This window comes from Monomorium pharaonis, unplaced genomic scaffold (genome assembly GCF_013373865.1).
Source record: "Monomorium pharaonis isolate MP-MQ-018 unplaced genomic scaffold, ASM1337386v2 scaffold_470, whole genome shotgun sequence".
NCBI lineage: Eukaryota > Metazoa > Arthropoda > Insecta > Hymenoptera > Formicidae > Monomorium > Monomorium pharaonis.
In genome coordinates, this window is record NW_023415770.1 from 24998 (window position 1) to 45024 (window position 20027).

Sequence of the window (20027 nt, forward strand, 5' to 3'; positions counted from 1 at the left end):
GCTTTGCTTTGTAACTTTTAACAATAGTCTTATTATCTCTTATTATAGTATATATAAGTCTATGGTCTTGCTTGCTTGCTTATTGTCATTTTTGATTGTAAATATTCGAATTTTTTTAAATAATGTGAATAAATATAAAGAAGAAAACAATGAAAAATTTGACTTGCAATAGCTTAGCAAAACAAAAATTATCCTATTTTATTATTTTAGGTAAATAACTTTTATATGAATAAGTGGATCTAAAAAAACTTTTATACGAGTATTCATTAGTTTTATTCATGTAGTAAAAAATTGTATTTAATGAGGTTCATACACGACTCTCTAGTCAAGTTAAATAAAATTTTTTATTAATTCTGAATTGAAACTTTTATATTATAGTAATTAAGATTTATTTCTGTATGGTTTACAAATTTTATAATAAATACAGATGGCTATAGTAATACTTTTCTAATCAAATAGAAAATAAAAGGAATTTAATTTTTAAAATATTTGATAAATTTGACTTTCCATTGACATTAGGTAAAGACTTCGTGGGAGTAGTATAAAAAAAATGGGTATAGAAAACAGACGCAAGTTAAACGAGAAATTTTTGAGGAGTGGTTTTGGCTGAGCAACAGGAATCAGGAATGTCAGGCGAATTACATTGTTAACAGTAACTTAGTCAGACATCTTACATAATATGCATGATATGCATAATATGCATCTCTCATAATTTGCACTTTTATTTATTTTTTAACTTTGTTCTGTCGATTAATCAATTTGTTTTCTTTTGTCAACTTTTTTTTCATGTGACTAAGGGGAGAGGCAACGTAGCCACAATGTCTCGGCCAATAAGTAGCACACAGGACGTGACAAAGATAATTTGTCTTGTCTTTAAGTTTGAATTTTTGCTTTTATAGAGCTTGTATTTCTACGAGATTGTATTTCTAGCTTGCATTTCTACCCTTTGGCCCAAACGGGGTTGTGGTACGGGCGCACACCACAGATCGATTTTATTGATAGTGTCGAAAAGTGGATGTGATACGTAGTTCTACATCCACGTTGGCGCTGTTGCTGTATCCAACAGTAATTTGTAAATAAGTAGATATTTTGCTTCACGTGGTTTCTAACCTAAATCTGTTACGGGCTCAAGAACTTTTTTCATTGATGTTAACATTTATATTTGCATATGTGTCGGTAACGCAGAATAACTCATATAAATTTGAGTAAGCGTTTCGCAATTGGAATGGCTCAGCGATTAAGTAATAAAGCAAAGTTTAAATCATTTTTGACCGTGACGAGTAGCGCTGTCGCTCTGTTTGGTGGCATTTCTGTCTATCAGGGCAATGAAAGATTTTACAGGGACGTTGCTATACCTCTCGTGCAACTGATAGATCCAGAAATCGCCCACAAACTCGCAGTGAAGGTCTTGAAATATGGTCTCGTGCCAAAACAGAAGAAGGAAGATCCCAGCTTACTCCAGACCACTGTGTTCGGTTTGCACTTTAAAAATCCAATAGGCATGGCTGCAGGATTTGATAAACAAGGAGAGGCTGTGGAAGGATTGCACAAGATTGGTTTCAGTTTTGTAGAAATAGGTAAAAAGTCTATGCGCGACAATAGAAAGAGAGATTCCTATAATGTTCGATATAACAAGACAATAATTTTAAATTGTTCTCTTATAGGATCTGTAACGCCTAAACCTCAACCAGGCAATCCAAAACCCAGAGTTTTTAGGTTGCCGGAAGATAATGCAGTTGTAAATAGATATGGATTTAATAGCGATGGTCATGATATCGTATGGGAGCGCCTTAAGAGGTTAAAAGAGAATAAAAATTTTAATGGTATTGTTGGAGTCAATTTAGGAAGGAACAAGGAAACAAAAGACACTGTTCAAGATTACATCGACGGTATAAAGAAATTCGTTGATGTAGCGGATTACTTTGTAATTAATGTATCTAGTCCTAATACTCCAGGTTTAAGATCGTTGCAAAACAAGAAGAATTTGCAAGAGTTATTGAACAGAGTAAATGCAGCGAGAGATTTGTTAGGTAGCAAACAGCCGCTGTTTTTAAAATTGGCTCCTGATCTGTCGGATTCTGAGCGACAAGATGTGGCAGATGTAATTTTAGGTCAGAAATCCAGAGTTGACGGTTTAGTCTTGTGTAATACCACGATTACGCGACCAAACTTGACTAATCCGAACAAGGAGGAAAGTGGTGGTCTCAGTGGTGCACCTCTTACAGATATTTCTACAGCTATGATATCCGATATGTATAGACGAACGCGCGGCAGCATCCCAATTATCGGTGTAGGCGGTGTTTTCTCTGGGACAGATGCTTACACTAAAATCAGAGCTGGTGCTTCGCTGGTACAACTTTATACCTCGTATATATACAATGGGCCGCCAATAGTTGGCAAGATCAAAAGGGAATTATGTGAAGTACTTGAAACCAATGGATTTTCTTCTGTGACCGATGCAATAGGCAAAGACGTTAAGAGTAAATAGATATTTTAATACTGATATGTTCATACGCACAATTTTGCATATACACATTATTCAATGCAATTTGTACAAAATTTATTATAGAGAAATAATACTTTATTGTTATTGTTTTTACTGTTATAATTGAATAAGAGTTTTTGTTATGTTTATATCGAATGTATATTTATTTCCGATTCATTTTCAACTTAATATCATAAGTATACTAGGTGTTATAGTCAATATATGACGCAAATCGATTAATTAAAATATTACATGGTAGTATTTCCTGTAAATACAATTCATTATGTAATTTGCAAGTCTGTCGTGTCAGTATTTATGTAAAATGAAATTTTCGCGCTTACGACCGCGTAAACATTGTCTAGTTGTTGCGTCAGCTCTTATATTAATCTTATACTAGTTACGCGTGCTTTTTTTTTCGATCAAAATAAAATTCCTACAACTGTCACTATGCAGATAATTGCATACTCCAGTGAAATACACAAAGAATTTCCAGAAGTCTTTATGCAAGCACTTATTATAAATTTGCAAGATAATTATGACGATTGCTTTTTCATCTATGAAGAAAACAAGATACAAATTATCTATGCAAATCATTAAACCAGTTTCCGACAATTAATTTTTATATGTGGTATATCGTTTTAAACTGTTTGTTGCTATTAATTTATGGCTTTACAAAAATCATCTCTAACCGGATTTATTTTAGCAATCGCGCCACTAACTATTCTATCGAACAATATTCAATAATTATCTAACATCCTACTATGCATATTATGATATATAGGGATACCTGTAAGTTAAATGAGCCTACTTAACTTATTTCTTTAATTCTATCAAATATACAGTTTCTAAACACAATTTTAAATAGCGCATTAAACAGAGTATTATAGAGTTTTGAAAATATACAATAAACAAAGTGATTTTTATTTAGGCCTAAGGACCCATTTAATTTGCGCGCGATTTCTGCGATTTAAAATTTTCCCGGGTTGTGCATGCGTAACGCCGACGGCCACCGCCCGATGGCGCCGTCGGTGCGCGTGCGTTCCAAAGCCGCTCCGATCTACCTGCTGATTCCTTCCTGCTCCTTCACGCAACACACCGTCGCGATCGGAACAGTCAGCTGTTGTATCACAGTGAACATCCTTAACCAACAAACTGCGCGGAATATTTGGGCAGCCCTGCAGCTATCGACTCTCCGCGACGTATCGCGTTTCGTCGACAGCAACCGGCCTACGACGCTCGACGGCACGGCGGCGGGCGGAGGTACGTTTTCCTCGCGCGACGGCGAGAACACGCGTCGTCCGTTGTGGTCGTGGGAGAGACGCGAGTCACGGTCTCTCGTCACACTCGTACCTGCATCAGCGGGTGCCCGTCGTTTGCGGGGCGTACGAAGTACTCGCGAGCAGGATTTTCCTTGGCCGCGCCTTATCTCCTAGAAACATCTCTCTCGCTCTCTCTCTCTCTCTCTCTCTCTCTCTCTCTCTCTTTCTCTCTCTTTCTCTCTGTCTCTCGCGGCCAAGAGAAGGAAAAAAAAGGGCCACGAGAGTGCATCGCATCAGTCGCTCCGTGGCGCTCATCTGACGCACGTTGACGATGTGACACGCAATCCGTCGGATAAACAAAGTCGTCGGAAAGAGTGCGAGTCTCGCCGCACTTTTTCCACCGCGCACATACGTCGCCACGCACCTACCTACGTCTCGGCGATCAGATCGTGTACGATACGCGAGATACCGGGGACGGTCCGTGTATGGATGGTTTCTCATCATCTTTCGGTGACGAGTCTCGGTCCCGCGACCGACGATGCCATGGACGTTTAAATCGTCTCGGTGTGGAGACGCCTGAGCGAGCTGCGTCGTGGCTAATTTCGATACGATCTCGCGCGGCTGTCAAGTTTTATTGCCGTGAATCGTCGGAGCAGCGAGTTTATCCGAATTAGCGTTTGCCTTTATCGATCCGACGGGGATTGGTCTTGAACGAATTTCGACACGTGCGAGTATCTCGATGTGTAAAGCTGACTTAATTTTATCAATATTGAATGGAATAGTGACTTTGTTCAGACAAGAATATGCAAGGATGACGTCATCGTCGTTGTTGGGGGACAACTTTCCCTTTTTGTGAGATCTTATCTGTATTTTACATTAATATGCATATTTCTAGTGTTATTTATATCATAGTATTCATGTTATTTCACTTGTTTTTCATATTAAGAACCTAAAAAATATTTTCGCACACAAATGCATTAATTGATTTAATTGGATTTAATGGTCTTATTTTTCAACAAGCAGAGCTTGCTTTAATAGACGTTCCACCTGGCTACCGTCATTCAATTGTGAGAGATCTTTTATATTTATATTTGTATTATTATTGTGTCAATATTTATTTGATATATCGCTTGCGTTTTATATTAATTAAGTGTTATAACTTAAAACATTTTGAATTGTGAATACATAAATGGATTTTAATTGGATTTGATAATCTTGTTTTTCAACAAGCAGACCTTGCTACCTTGCTCTGACAGACGTTCGTTTTTGCTGCCAAATGTCATTCGATTGCGAAATCTTATCTGTATGTTTTATACTGCTATTTATATGATTTATATTCATAAATCATTACATTGATTTTATATCCTGTGTTTCATTCAAAACTTAATTTTGTTTGTCTAATGTTAAAATTCAGAAGATTTATTCAGAAGATAACTGGAATTATGAATACATAAGTTATGATACATAAATGTAATTATATTTAATGATTATGTTTTTCAAAGATGTTCCCAAGCAGATTTTGCTTCAATAGCCGTTCGATTTTGCTGACGAGCGTCATTCGATCGTGTAACGTAACACGGTAATAAGAAAAACATTCGTGCTTAAGTAAGACAATATGCGCTTGGTATCAGCTAGGTCGACTTAAAAGATGACGCTACAATCTGTGGAAAAAAAAAAGTGCTTTGTGCATTGGAAAAAAAAGAGAAAGATACGATCTCTCCTTTGCGAACTGAGAGCGTGTCGAAATTTCGTGCATATTGCATGACTTTTAAGTATTGCAACACGCCGGATAATTCATGCGTCCCATAGAGACTGCGGTGAAATCGTCGATGACCATCGCATTTATGCGATTCGACTTTATATCGTTCCTTTCTCGGAGAAAGCGGGAGATTCGTTTTAACGAAAACTTGTTAAAAATACAGATGATCGCGCAATGATGTATCGCACGATATCGTAGCGGGAATTAAAAAAAAAATTTGTCTTGGTGGTTCCTTCGAAGTTGCAAAATTGTGAGATCAGCTAGTGAATAAATTTGTCGGAATGAGACTGTGTATTCTCTCTGATCACATTTTTACTTCAGCGTTATATATCCGAAATTTACATAAGAAACGGCAGTGTTGCATTATTTTCGTATTAAATATGCATTTTCATTGAGAAATAAAAAAATGATTTCTTAAAATTTTTTTTTCTCTGTGAAGGTAATTTTAAGTAGCATGACAATTCGCGTAATTTATTCGTGCATATACTTGCTCGAGTTTATTGTACCTGCGGTCGACTTGGTTTTATTTTCGTAACACCTTGATGTGGACCTAAGTATAACGCGGGTTGAATGTACATAATTCTCCAACATTCTCTCGATGGAGAACTTAATGAAATGATATTCATTAAGTTCTCAATTATCTTTGTAATATGAATCACTTAGCGATGAATAAGCGAGATCACTGGTATTGTCATGGTCACGCATGCAATCCAAAGTTTGTTATAGCTATTCATGCTGATTAATAAGTCAAATATTACATATATCACGTATTATGTATAGCTCTATTTATATAATACATATAAAAGGAGAAAAAAAACTTTAATTATTGCAACATCTCAATAAAGTTCTGTTTGAACAGCTACACAAGTTTGTCGGAAACTTCGTATAAATTTTAATCGATACACGATTTTGTGCATTTTTATCAGAAATGTCATTTTTACAAGTTAATATAACAATGCATCTACAAATATTTTATTAATAACTTTCACGTTAATTAAAATTGTAAGATATCCTAATTAATTGCAATTGTTTGTTTTGATTACAGAACGTGTCACGCTAAACGTACGAGGCGAAGCATGATTCTTTAGCAACTTATAACTTTCCCAACACTTCTCTCAGAATGTTCAAAGAAAGTGAAAATGGCGTGGGTGGGTGCAATGGTGCACCACCGCGTCCTCGGAGACTATTTCCCCGATTTTCCCTGCGAAGATTATTGTATTCCAGTCCACTTATTGGTCGTCGCATTGCAAGAACGCCTAGTTCAAATAACAGAAATTCAAAAGGTAACTTTTAAATTTAGTTGTGATATATATAATAATAAGCGAAAGCATAATTCTTCAAAATGGAAAACTTTTTGCAGCCAAAGATCAAGTAAGCGGTAGAGCGACGGATGTCGAGAAAGGAGAGGCTAGAGTAAGCAACGGCTCGAGCCATTTCCAATTTCACAACATAGACTTGCAGCGTGCTTCCAGCAAAGGTTCTGTGCTTTCTTCTGCAGGAAAGGTATACTTAAAACGAGATAATATTTATATCGCAAAAGACCAAGTAAAAGAAGCTTTCCTAAGCCATCATTGTTAAATCTCTCTTATGTTTGTTATTTCAGAGTAATGAGAATGGATTGATGGAATGCCCATTATGTTTGGCCGAACTGCCAGTAGAATTCTTTCCTATTATTCAGTCTTGCCATCATCGCAGTTGCTACGATTGTTTTCAACAATACCTGAAAGTAGAAATTTCTGAATCTAGAGTTAATATCGCTTGCCCAGAGTGTTCAGAACCATTACATCCAAACGGTAAATATATTACAAGTATATACATCAATTATGTAATAAGTGAAACAAAGACCGATAAAAACTGTCAAACATAAAGATGAAAGTCACTCATATCGAGCAACAGCAAATCTTGTCTAAAAATAATTTATATAAATTTTTATTATCTCCAATTCACATAAACTGCACGCTGATATTTTCTCGTTTTTAAAATACAATTCCTATGTGAAGCTGGAACGCGTGGATTCACAGATAATCAATTTAATAATATTGACGCTTTGATGCATCTGTAAGATCCCCCTTCCAAAAATTTTAAAGAATTTAATTATGCACAGTTCATGTGAATTGGAGATGATAATTCATACAAATTATAGGCATTAAGATTTGCTGCCCTCTGATATGTAAAGACGATTTATTTTTGCTTAATAATTATAACATTTTGATATATATTATTTTTTTATAAGATTTCCGAGTTAGTATTACTTACAATTTTCTGCATTACATTTTTCCAGATATTCGAATGATTCTAAATGATCAAACACAGTTAGAAAAATACGAAGATTTTATGGTTCGAAGAGTACTCGCTGTAGAACCTGATGCAAGATGGTGCCCTGCTCCGGATTGTAGTTTTGCTGTAATTGCTAGTGGTTGCGCTTCGTGTCCAAAATTACGTTGCGAACGCCCAGGTTGCGACTCGTACTTTTGCTATCATTGTAAAGCGCGGTGGCATCCTAATCAAACATGCGATGCTGCCAGAGCGCAACGTTCTCAATATTACGAACGCAGCTCCTCTTTAAGTTTCAGTCAAACTGACTCTCAACATAGTAAGTGTGTTATGAACTAATTAGTTATTTATTCTAACATGAAATTATATTTATATTTATAATCTGTGATATGTGTGTGTTTATAGGAGACGACATAAAACCATGCCCTAGATGTCAAGTTTTGATTGTCAAAATGGACGATGGAAGTTGTAATCATATGACTTGTGCAGTTTGCGGTGCTGAATTTTGTTGGCTTTGTATGAAAGAGATTAGTGATCTTCATTATCTTAGGTATGTTGAAAAGTATTCTAAATAAAACTATGTATGCATATATTTAAACAAGTACACCTAACATTATTTTATCTATTTTATTTATAGTCCTTCTGGCTGCACCTTTTGGGGGAAAAAGCCGTGGTCCAGAAAGAAAAAGATTCTTTGGCAACTTGGAACTTTAGTGGGAGCACCAATTGGAATTGGTCTCGTCGCTGGTATAGCATTTCCAGCCATGATTATAGGTTGGTAAAATTATATAATACGAATTACATTGTGTATAATATAAAAATAAATAGCATTGAAATTACACTTGAGAAAAAAATTTAATTATAAACATTATATACTTTGTGTTTAGGTATACCGGTATGGGTAGGACAGAAATTGTATACGAGATACGAAAAGGCCAACAAACACAAGAGAAATGCTTTTATCGCAGGAGGAGTCACTGCATCGGTAAGTTTATTAAATATTTTTTATAATTATTAAAGTGTGTCATTTTCAATTTATTTCAATGTGTGCGTGCATGACACTATCATATCGATAGTTGTGTCTAAATTTTCATGACTGAGCGTTATTTATTCTAAACGTTTTGCTAATATTATTTCCGCGTTGAGAATAAATAATTGATCGTGTGAATTCTCTGTGTTTGACGATTGAAAGAAAAAAAATAATAACGTGTGTCTGTATGAATTGCAATAGGAACTTTGTTTGCTATTCGTGATAACATCGAAGTATATTTTATCCATATTGTTTATACAGAGAAAATGGATAGTACAATAATTGTATATAGCGTATATAACAAAACAGCGCGTTCGCTGGAATAATTGTCGGAAGAAGTTTATTTATCACGGGACGTATTCGGGCAAATGGAATGTATAATTGTTTTATGTTTCATGTATATCTCGAAAATACTCTATAACTTTGATATATGTCCTATATCATTAACCACGGATCTAGTTGATCCGTCTTAGTAATTGTATCACAACTACTTGCCTAGATCTTTAACGACTTGGCACAGCACATTAAAGTTCATTAGCAATTTGCATTCGAACACAAAACCGAATTGATACAACCACATTGGAGAGAAGTGTCTGGTTAAGAAATCGATATTTTTATTACGCAGCTTCTCCTGAAAAATTCGCTTTCGATTTTATCGTACTTTTGAGACTTTCATCAAATTGCAAGCGAATCTTGCATAAATAGTCATTAAAATACTGTAGCTTTTAAGGAGTATAATAGCCGATAGTTTGTCAAAGCTTACATTAATAATATAACTGAGACATCTATCGTATCCTTTAAGCATATCGATCTTTGACCCATTTTGTCCCGTTCGTCTTAGTATCTCGTTACAAGGAGACGACATCGTACGAATAGCGCAAGTTTATATTCTTCCACTATATTCTTCCGACGTGAGTCGTGCTTCTTGTAGCTATCTTCTTCTGTGCCAACATTCATATTTTTGCTGGCTTTAAGCCTCCTTTGAATTGGGAACACAAAAGATTGCATCTTTAAACTACAAACGGGCTATTGCTTCTCTTATGAAACTCTCCGCTTAGAGTCACAGTCCCCGACAGAAATGTTAATTCTTCGATGCGTACGCTAGCCGTGGTAGCGATGATTAAGAATTATTAGTCTCGTTTGTCGCGACGACGGCTTCGTCCGTTAGTACGCCGTCGTTATATAAATCCTCAAGGACGTCGATCAGTCGTTGCTCCGTGAGAGGATCACCGAGTGCAACGTCCACCGATCCGATACAAAGTAAAAGCGCCAGCAGCTGGGATCTTCTGTAGTCCTTGTTCAAATCCTCTCTGGTGTAACCTAAATCTTTGGGGATATTTAGGCCGAGATGCGAGCATGTCCAGTTCAGCGTGTTCCAATACGTATTCAGAAGCGTATCAGTGTGCTTGCGCCGTAACTCGGTGGGCACTGAACTCACCAACAACAATGCGACATCGTTCGTCGGCCGACTGTAAGTGACCATCTGCCAATCGAGAATCGTGCAGTCCGTAGTTTTACTATTCTTTTTGAAAAGTAGATTATTGCTCCAAAAGTCGGTGTGCGTTATCAATGCTAGCGGACTTTCTGGAGCAAGAAGAGCCGAAATAATATCTTTGGTGCGAGGTCGCAAAATTAGCAGAGCCTCGAGGACCGCCTCCAGTCCTGGTCTACTCTCAAGAAAATGCGCCAATTGTGGTAAACCACGCTCCACTAGCTGCTGGTACGAATCTGTTGCTTTCGCTGTTTGGAATAGGAATGGATAACGCTCGGGGAGGGATTGTTTGTCCACGACCTTCATCGACAGGGAGTGGGCGTGTACGCAGGCGATGGCACTTAACGCTGCTGTCGCTTGACTAAACGTTAATCCTTCCGAGAACTTGACGCTCTCGTAACCTATGACGCTCAAGTCTTCCAATACCAGCATCGATTCCGGCGGTATCGGGCTGTCGTCAGTTCCGCCGGCAGGACTATAATGAGCATGATAGCATGTTGGAATTGGCAATATAATTTTTTCCTCTGACGTCGCCAGCTGCCTTTTATTGAATTCTTTCAAGTCTGGCATCACCTGATCCATATAAACCGTGTTATGAATTCGTCGAACAGAAAAGATATTCAAATTTAATTTTTGACTCATATCACCTTACCCGTGTATAAAACTTAATCTCTCGGAGATCAAATTGGCCTTCTGTAACGAAAAACCGGCTAAACGGATCCTTGGGAAGTTGCTTTATGATAAGGTCCACTCTGCATCTATCGGTTGGCTTATTCGTCGTAAATGCTGCTAAATACTTTGTCATAACGCTGGTGATAGCGCTCAGCACGCTCTCGCTTGTCGCGCATCCGGGGCTCACCTTAAACTCCAGAACTTCGACCTAAATAAATCACTCAATGAGTCAGACGTTAACGCGTTATTCAATTAGTACGTTTATCTACACAAGATTAAATATCTTATTATATTTCATTTGTTTACACGACTAACCGCTTTCCCGTTGTGGTGCTTTGACAATATGTTCTCGAGCCATTCCTTCCGGACCTCCCAGTCCGAGACAACTTGCTCCTCCCCGCAGGAAGTGTCGGTCTCGTCGTCCAAATCGGACATGACTCCTTCTGGCTCGTCCCTCGACAGCTCCCCTTGTGTTTCTTTGCCAATATTCCGCCGAAGCGTTTCGGCGATGTGTATTCCTCGATGTGGATTCTCCCGTCACTCTCGACGCACGAACTGCCTGGCCTCGGTCAGTGGTTAACAAGGCATGTGCTCCGCCGAATGATGATGCCGCCCCACCGGGATATGCGGCGGACAATATATCACGCGTTTAAATTACCGCACGTACACACGCGCTAGTTTATTAACGGGGCGCGTCCGTGTGCTCGCCACCGTGAAATCACCGTCGTTGAATGAGCCCACCTCGTTACGTGCCGCTGCCTCTTCCCGTCGGGCCACCGCCGATTCTGCGCCGATTCGGAGCGGACTATATAGTTCGAGACTCCACGGTATGAGTGGAGAGACCGACTGTCTTTTTAATCGACACGCCCTCGGAGCAGCGACCGACCGACTGGAGTCTTCTTCCTCGACCTAGGCGCACCGAGAACGCGTTACCCTTAATTACCACGGCGCGACCTCAAGTGTACTGACCAACACGACGCATGTCCCATTGTCGTCCACCTTGGGCTTGGTGCTCGGCGCCGCCGACGCAGGGTGGGACGAGGAAGAGACACCGTGGCTTGTAGGCGCATGCCTACTCTCGATCAATATTCTTCCTTCTGCTCCTCCCGGATCTCCTCCCCACCCCCACCTACTCGTGCACGCGTTCAGGTTTCTTCTGTCTTCGACCGTATACTCGCCAATTCTGCTCCCAGAAAATCTGAAAATCGGAGCTCGGCTGATGCATCTCCGACGATGAGTTTTATACTCCTGCCTTGCGCTTTGTAACTGAAATTAGGATACTGAGTTAATAGAGCGAGAAAATAATCTTTTGTTCTTCTATTGGAATAAAAATGCCGCTGCGCAAGTGCGAGCGCAATCATTATCGTGAATTGGGACTCAAAAAGATTCTATAGATATTGTTCAAATAGTTCAAAGTTAAAAAAAAAATTAACATCACAGTTTCATACAGTTCAGACATCATATAATTCGAATTTAGGGATCTTCTTTTAGCTCTATAATACTAGTTAAAAGTTATCGAAATTTAAAAACTACAGGCTTTTTAGATTTATTATTTTTTTCCTAATCAGTGATAAAAAAATGTTAGTCATGAATATTTGAATTTTGATTCTGAAATCAGCTGTAAAAAAATAATGAAAAATTTGGCTTATAATAGTTTATGAAACAAATACTGTTTTGCTGCAGTTTTATGTAAATAACTTTTAAGAGAGTCAGTAAATCTAAATAAACTTTTGCAGGCATATTTATTAATATATGTAAAAAATTTGATTTAATTTCTAGTGCTACATTCTCATCCAATTTTCAAATAAGTGCTGCAAAATGCGAAAAGTCTTTTCTTTTCTACATTAATATGATAAAAAATTTAGGTTTGAATTTTCGGATTTGAAATGATCTGAAGTTTAAATATTTCAAACATATTTTTAGTTTGAAAAATTCGAATTATTAAATTGAAATTTGAACCGCTTAAATTACCCAACCTACTAAACCACGTGATATTTCTGCTATAAGAATGCTGTAAGAATGAAGATTATAGAATATGCTTCGTATATTTGGTAAAATGAAGAATGCAACACATTTATTGTTTCTCTCTCTCTCTCTCTCTCTCTCTCTCTCTCTCTCTCTCTCTCTCTCTATATATATATATATATATATATATATATATATATATATATATAAAGGGAAAGACGTATCCACGAGTATAAAGATCTATGCCTCCAACTCGCCCTTGCTACGCTGATTGCGAACTGGTACGATATGCCGCATTCTGTTTTCCTTCAAAATTACGGGCCAAGAGAAACATAAGCGGAGTCGTTCCGCACTCATAGAAATGTAGCACGCTGATAAACGTACTATAAGAATGTAAAATTCTGACTTGAAAAACGAGCTCAAAGTTAATTTAGATATCATTCTGGATAAGATAAAATATTATATCGGTTATCGCTTTGAGATATGAGTAAAGTAAAATATATCAATGCTGTGTTATATCAATATAGAAATGCTTGATTTAAACCGTTTATCGACAACATGATTTACTCGGCTGTGACGAGCGACGTGAGCATTAAATATTCATCATCGGAGTTTCTTATAACTCCATGTAACTCCGTCGTGGCCTTCGATGTGTATCTAAAACTGCTCCTATTTATAATACTTAACAAGTATCGCAGGTAAATTATTTAAAGCAAGGAATAACAAAAGACGCCGACAACATTATCTCTCCGGCGCCACACTTTGTTGTCCTGGCAAGCGTTATGGTGGATGATGGTCTTTTTTTTTAGCAAAGGCGTTTATTAATTTACCGTTATGATTCCTATAGGTCTTGGTGTCGCCGGTGTTGGCAGGACTAGCTGTGGGTATCGGCGTACCCATTTTGCTGTTCTACGTCTACGGCGTGGTCCCGGTATCCCTCTGCCGAAGCGGAGGCTGCGGCGTCTCTACGAGCGGTACCGGAGTGCGATTTGAATTCGATGACGAAAACGAGCTGATGGGGGCTCTGGGTGTTCGCAACGGCGGAGGTAAATACGAGGCCATTTGTTGTGCTACGTACACACACGTTCCGCTCGATTAAATCAATCTTACCCACGTGTGTGTCACGCAGCTATTCATACCCTATATCGAGGACACGTATCGCGATCGAAACCCTATTACAAGACTGTCATGTTACAGATGCGGCATCAATAGACGTCGCGAGTCATCGCGGTGGCAATCCATCGATAGGGGAGGCCTCCCTTTCACTGGGTAGTGGCAGCCAGTTGGAGAAATTGGGCCGGGAAAATGATCGTGAAAGCGTCAGCAACGTGGCTCTCGCTGGCACCAGCCTCGCTAGTCTAGCCTCCAGCGTGCTTCCCGGCGGTCAAAGGTAATTACTCTTGTTCGTTAGACAGGATAATGCATTTGTCACTGATATATCCAATTATGTGCCTACTACAGGTTGGAAGTCCAGGTTGATGTTACGTCTACTCAACGTTTCAGTTTATGTAGCGAAACGGCTTCCGCGGCTACTAGTCTGTCTGAAAAATCGGTAAACGCTTCTATCGCTTTGGACGATGGCGCAGCTTCTACGAGGGCCTTGGCTGGTTCCGTTCTTAATTTTAAGGTATTTGTTCCGTTCTGATAAATATTAAATAGGAAATATTTATTTTTGAAATTAATTGAGCAAATATTAAAATATCCAAAGAAATGAAAAAATATAAAGATGATTTCTAAATTATTATTTTTATATATTTATGTAGATGGACGGTAGTTCAATTAGTGGTGGTAGGAGCACGGAAGGAGAACAAGCAGTTAGCTCTGCCAACGGTGGCCACAGTGACTCTGCTGGACAAGCTACTTCCTTGAGTTCGTTAGAAGAGATGGCACCTGGTTTAGCAAAACGTATCCGCCGTAAACTCACGTTCGATCGTCAATGCAGCGATTCTAGTAGTTGGACTATGTGCGGAGAGGATGGCGGTTCAGAACGAGTACGATTCGACGATCATGTCAGTGTAATCGAAGCGGATCAAGAGAGGGTAGTAGGCGGCAAGTTGGAAAGCTGCGGAGTAAATAATCGCTCAGCAGGAGGACGAAAGCGAAACAAGGATGCAGAGATAGAAATGGAAGTTCAAAAGATATCTAAGTACGAATCACGCAACTAAGTATTCTAAAAAATAAATAAAAACTTGTGAAATTATTGTAATAATATGTTTGTTTAGGAGTCCAAACGGTGAATTGTCCGCCGAGAGCCCTGTGGACGATACTTCGCGAGAACGCGTTAACGTGGCTACTTTGAGAAATGTATTTTTTCACACTTCAGCGGTATCTACGGATCGCGAGAAACGATTATCTGTTATAGAGGAACCAATGCCAATTGTGTCACTGACTTCTGATAATCGGATCTGCACGCCTTCACATGACGAGAGTCAGAGCCCCATCAGTACGGACAAAAGCTTGAATTGCTAAAAAAATTAAGACTGAATCTATGATCATGAAATGCATGTTTCTCAAAACGTCACAACGTATGTATAGATGCGTATATACATATTGCTGAGTGTGTATATATGTATTAAACTACATGACTATAATTCGTAAGTATAAACGTGAAGATTGTACATACCCACATACGCAACACACAATAATAGTTCAAATGTTACACGTGGGGTGTTAAAAATGTGGTAAAACAATTTTACTGATTGTGTACATTTGCGCTGTGATTATGCATATACTAAAACTCTGTGAATGTTTACACATACATCTACACAAATACACGTACTGGCCTCCAATTCGTTATAAACGATAAAAAAATTATAAAATTTTTCTTGCGTCAATATTTTTTGAGTGAATGTCATTATTAACAGACAAAATAATCCTATTATTTATGTCTACATTACTCTTGATTTTCCGGATCCAGTTTGTAACGAACAGGTGGACAATACACAAGCTAAGAAGAATTTACAAAAATGAAAGTTAATGTCGCGGATTGTCGCTGCATTTTATAAGTCAAATACTGCTCATTATGTCTTTAAGTATTACGCGTTTAATGTAATTAGTCAATATACATATAAGAATATTTGAATATGAATATTTCTCCAAAAATATGTTTCCTGTTGTTATGCGAAAATATATAACACAACAAGTAATTTTATCTCAAATATTCTTGACTTTTTCTTATGTTATGTTATAATGAAGTGGAAAAAATTATTTCCATATACGAAAAATTGTTTTCGTATATGGAAGATATAGTGTGTAATACGTACATACATATATATATAAATAAAAAGATATATATATTATATGTATATTGTATATTATGTATGTATGTATAGAAAAAGGCTATCATAAATTTATTTAAAATATCTTCTGTAATTTTATTTGTTTAATTTAACGAAATAGTAATTTTGGTGTGTATATTATTTTGCATTTGTCAGTTCAGAACTAATTGATCATTGATACCAATATTTGATTAATTAATTTAAAAAACTATATTTACAGATATATGCTTTATATCAATTTCATTTTGTAACTTTTAACCTATAATTCTAAAATAAAATGAAATATACATACAAATTGGTTTTAAAAAAAGTTTTGTTTGAAAGTATTAATCATTTTAATTCAAAGCAATATGTTTTATCCTCTTATAAAACACAACAAATAATAAAATATATTAGTCGATAGTTTTACAAAAAATTATTTTGTATATGCATACCTAAAAAAAAAACGAATTTTGAACTATGACAAACTGCCGCATCTTCTTTATACATATGCGCAAACAGCACTAGTTAAATTTAAGTGAAAATTATACAACATACAAATTCGAAATCATTGATACACTTAGCATAAAAGAAATAACGAATATATTAAATATATGTTTAATATGTTATGTTAATCATTAATTCAAAGTATTAAATAATCAAGTTCTCATTTTTTTAAATTACTTAAAAAGTTAATACAAAATTATAATATTTGAATAAGTACTTTTAATAAATATCTTATATTTAATATTTTATAATTCTTGAATCGAGATATATATATATATAGGATCCTAGATTGTGTTTATGCTTTTATAAATATTATGTATTAACATGTCCAAATAATCATGATTTCAGATTAAATTATTATTTGAATTATTATAAAGTAGTCAAATGCTATTTTTTGCAAATATGTAATACATATTATATTTCTTTATGTATCAGCATTTGTTACATATTTTTATCATTAAATTCAGAATTTTTTTTAGTTGAAATAATTGAAACATGTGATGATATATATAATTATAGTAATAACGATAATTACTTAAGATGAAATATCTGTGACTTTCCGAATGCCTATTACACTTTATGATATAAAAACGCAAATATTAATTAGGATTATTACTTAGTATGTTTAGAGTACTGGCATCTACAAATAAATATATAGATCTATATTAATTTAATTTGCCTGTACTTGCCTGTCATTAATATTGTACAGCACAGAAATATCTTTTAAATATGCACTCTTATCATTTTACACATCATTGTAATAAGTGTATATATTTCTCTGGGAAATAAAATAAACTGCTGGAAAAAAAATTAAAACCAACAAGACTGTTTAAAGTTATACAATTTCATTCGTGAACGTCATAATTTAATATTAAAATTTAATACATATACCATTACTTCACTTTACGATTTACATATTACTGTGATAATCTAACCTCTTGAAATTGAGATTGATTTTAAAGTTTAAAACGATATGTTGGGTAATATTTGGTGTTATCTAATTTATTTAGCAATGAACCAGATAATATCAGGTATTATTAAAAATTGTTTAAAAAAGTTTAAGGCGTTTTTATGTATAAAAATTTATTTTTATATTATTATCTACAACGATCGACTTAGAAATAGAGGAGATTTTTTAAATAGTTCATCTACCTTTACTTTGAATAATTCACTTTGTATAGGTTCATTTAATTGGCAGAATGGATTCTTTACAACGTATTCCAAGTAGACCTAAAAAGACAAATATACGATTACATAGATGATACAATTACATACCTATACTTATATTTCTATTATATAACAGATAAATGTGTAATCTCACTTCTCTATATAATTGCTGCAACAATTCTCTAACATTTTGACTCGCATTATCAGTATTCAAGACAAACTTAAGACCTGAAGGTGTTTCAAAATAATGAAGCGTATATTTGCCCGTCTTGTAATATAGAAAGCCCTCCTTAGGATCCAATGGTGAGATTTTATTTACAAACGATTTCATGGAAAACAGCATTCCATACATTAATTTTGCTTCCTATAAATCATGAATAAATTTTTTGTAATTATTAGGAGAATGTCAATTTTATTAATACCATTTTTTTTCTTATCATTTTGAATTATATTTAATTGATTTAATCCTGTATTATCTTTTATATTTATATACATCTTTTTTTCACGGTTTGCTTTGAAAAAATTTTAATGCAATGGTCATAAATAAGAAAATAAGTAGCTCTATTTACCAGAGTTTTTCTTTCTTTTTTTTATAGTCTGTGTAATTCAAATATATTTAAATTCCAATTTCTTAACTTTATTCAATTCTGTATTATTATTCATTTCTGTGCCGATTTTTCCTCAACTATTCATTGTATTATCCCACAAAAGCATACAATGAGTGCATGCAATGTGTATGTATGTACATGTAATACATTGAATACTCGTATTACATTACGTTTGCTAAGCTAAAATGACTGTGCGAATCAGTCATCTTTGCGAGTATCGTAAACTGTTGACATACCAGATTAGTTTTTCTAATCGACATGCAACTGTCAATAACTACATTACCTCCTCCCTCGTTATCCCCGACTTATTCAATCTGTTCCACTCGGCATAGTACAATAACGTGCCAGTTTTCGAGAAGATGTACAAGTTATGGATTGTCATCGCGCTGGCACGTCGTTTTCCTTTCGTTTCACACTGTCGACGCCGACTAGTCGTTCCACTTTGCAATCGTTGTTTTCACGTTCCGTCGACGACAACGACGTTCTGCACAGCTTGACAGCTGTGCGACGACTCTATGCCTATGCGTCATCTGATATCAAAAGAATCGAACTTCGTACACAAGAAACTCGTCGGTAATACTGGGTTATGCATTATCTAGTTGCACTAAAACAGATAACATTGTCAGATGTTAATAAAATATTGAACAAAAAAAATATCTCTATATTGTAAGATTCGCAATTCTTCTTAAAGAGCTTTATTTATTATTTATTATTCTTCTTAAAGAGCTTTCACTAACTTTCAGTACTTAAAAGAATGGATCAAAATTACCATTGCAGTCAGTTTTTTTTTTACAGAGCTCTCAATAAGGGCTTGATTTTTCCTAGCTGATTCAATACACATGAGTAATTCCTAGCTCATCTATTTTCAAGAGCACTCTTTTATAGGGCTCGATAAGGGGTTGATTTTTCTTAGCTGATTCAATATACATAAGTAATTCCTAGCTCATCTATTTTCAAGAGTAAGTATAATTGCTTAGAAAGTTCTGGTTTTTCCTAGGTGATTCAACATACATAAGTAATTCCTTAAAGTATGTACTTATCAAATAGTTTTCAGAGTAAGTGTAATCTTATCTAGGAAATGTAGACGCTGGCTACAATATGAAAAATATATACTAATTTTTCACAATCTTCAATTAAAATATTGGTTATAGTGTTTTAGTTTGTACTTGTGTATGTACATTTTGCGAAGAATAACCCCTAGTCTACAATAAAGGATTTGAGCTTTAAGCCATAAGAAACTGACCCTCACAGTAGTTTTTTATTAAGAATACTCAGTTGCGATTGGTCAATTTCTTATGGTTTAAAGCTTACATCTTCATTAGTAGACAAGGCCTAATTGTTTTATATAAGATTTACATGTAAATCCATATGTGTTCATATTTTCTTATATCTGTACACAATTTTTGCATAGTTTCCACATTTTTTATAATATAACTTTACATCAAAGTATATGAAAAAGAAATTTTAATTTATCATAAATAATTCATAAATTATATTCAACGTTATATATATAGAATAATGCACATATTGCTTCTATGGCAACTAAAGAAAT

General features: G+C 35.7%; 4 protein-coding genes across 6 annotated transcripts; 2 read left to right on the top strand and 2 right to left on the bottom strand.

Moving 5' to 3' along the window:
• The first annotated feature begins 539 nt into the window (after nucleotides 1–539).
• LOC118644041 (dihydroorotate dehydrogenase (quinone)-like) lies at nucleotides 540–2634 on the top strand. Its single transcript, XM_036294814.1, has 2 exons — nucleotides 540–1577; nucleotides 1665–2634. The coding sequence occupies exons 1-2, from the start codon at nucleotides 1226–1228 to the stop codon at nucleotides 2486–2488; spliced, it is 1176 nt and encodes a 391-aa protein (XP_036150707.1). The 5' UTR covers nucleotides 540–1225; the 3' UTR covers nucleotides 2489–2634.
• Nucleotides 2635–3476: 842 nt separating this feature from the next.
• Nucleotides 3477–17520, top strand: LOC105833556 (E3 ubiquitin-protein ligase RNF19A). Of its 3 annotated transcripts, XM_036294812.1 has the most exons (14): nucleotides 3477–3745; nucleotides 4527–4596; nucleotides 6549–6786; nucleotides 6864–7006; nucleotides 7107–7296; nucleotides 7785–8096; nucleotides 8183–8327; nucleotides 8415–8551; nucleotides 8665–8762; nucleotides 13784–13982; nucleotides 14134–14326; nucleotides 14398–14563; nucleotides 14700–15082; nucleotides 15159–17520. In XM_036294812.1, the coding sequence occupies exons 3-14, from the start codon at nucleotides 6624–6626 to the stop codon at nucleotides 15403–15405; spliced, it is 2376 nt and encodes a 791-aa protein (XP_036150705.1). In that variant the 5' UTR covers nucleotides 3477–3745; nucleotides 4527–4596; nucleotides 6549–6623; the 3' UTR covers nucleotides 15406–17520. The 3 variants fall into 3 exon arrangements, with proteins under 3 accessions (XP_036150705.1, XP_012530836.1, XP_012530837.1); XM_012675382.3 differs by lacking the exon at nucleotides 4527–4596; XM_012675383.3 differs by lacking the exon at nucleotides 3477–3745 and having other exon boundaries at nucleotides 3752–4596.
• LOC105833557 lies at nucleotides 8735–12360 on the bottom strand. The gene is made up of 3 exons (XM_012675386.3): nucleotides 11287–12360; nucleotides 10952–11179; nucleotides 8735–10872 (listed from the first exon to the last, which is right to left on the bottom strand). Exons 1-3 carry the CDS (start codon nucleotides 11404–11406, stop codon nucleotides 9928–9930), a joined length of 1293 nt encoding a protein of 430 aa, XP_012530840.2. The 5' UTR covers nucleotides 11407–12360; the 3' UTR covers nucleotides 8735–9927.
• A 246-nt stretch (nucleotides 17521–17766) lies between the features above and the next one.
• On the bottom strand, nucleotides 17767–18990 carry LOC105833562 (trafficking protein particle complex subunit 1). Its single transcript, XM_012675394.3, has 3 exons — nucleotides 18759–18990; nucleotides 18022–18231; nucleotides 17767–17930 (listed from the first exon to the last, which is right to left on the bottom strand). The coding sequence occupies exons 1-3, from the start codon at nucleotides 18855–18857 to the stop codon at nucleotides 17802–17804; spliced, it is 438 nt and encodes a 145-aa protein (XP_012530848.1). The 5' UTR covers nucleotides 18858–18990; the 3' UTR covers nucleotides 17767–17801.
• Nucleotides 18991–20027: the final 1037 nt, after the last annotated feature.

Coding starts and splice junctions, on each gene's coding strand:
- LOC118644041 (XM_036294814.1), top strand. CDS start 1,226: ATGGCTCAGCGATTAAGTAATAAAGCAAAGTTTAAATCATTTTTGACC. Junction 1,578..1,664: donor TTTCAGTTTTGTAGAAATAG/GTAAAAAGTCTA, acceptor GTTCTCTTATAG/GATCTGTAACGCCTAAACCT.
- LOC105833556 (XM_036294812.1), top strand. CDS start 6,624: ATGTTCAAAGAAAGTGAAAATGGCGTGGGTGGGTGCAATGGTGCACCA. Junction 6,787..6,863: donor AAATAACAGAAATTCAAAAG/GTAACTTTTAAA, acceptor AACTTTTTGCAG/CCAAAGATCAAGTAAGCGGT. Junction 7,007..7,106: donor TGCTTTCTTCTGCAGGAAAG/GTATACTTAAAA, acceptor TTGTTATTTCAG/AGTAATGAGAATGGATTGAT.
- LOC105833557 (XM_012675386.3), bottom strand. CDS start 11,406: ATGTCCGATTTGGACGACGAGACCGACACTTCCTGCGGGGAGGAGCAA. Junction 11,180..11,286: donor AGCACCACAACGGGAAAGCG/GTTAGTCGTGTA, acceptor TGATTTATTTAG/GTCGAAGTTCTGGAGTTTAA. Junction 10,873..10,951: donor AGATTAAGTTTTATACACGG/GTAAGGTGATAT, acceptor TATATGGATCAG/GTGATGCCAGACTTGAAAGA.
- LOC105833562 (XM_012675394.3), bottom strand. CDS start 18,857: ATGACAATCCATAACTTGTACATCTTCTCGAAAACTGGCACGTTATTG. Junction 18,232..18,758: donor CGGGGATAACGAGGGAGGAG/GTAATGTAGTTA, acceptor CATGATTTATAG/GAAGCAAAATTAATGTATGG. Junction 17,931..18,021: donor TGCAGCAATTATATAGAGAA/GTGAGATTACAC, acceptor TTGTCTTTTTAG/GTCTACTTGGAATACGTTGT.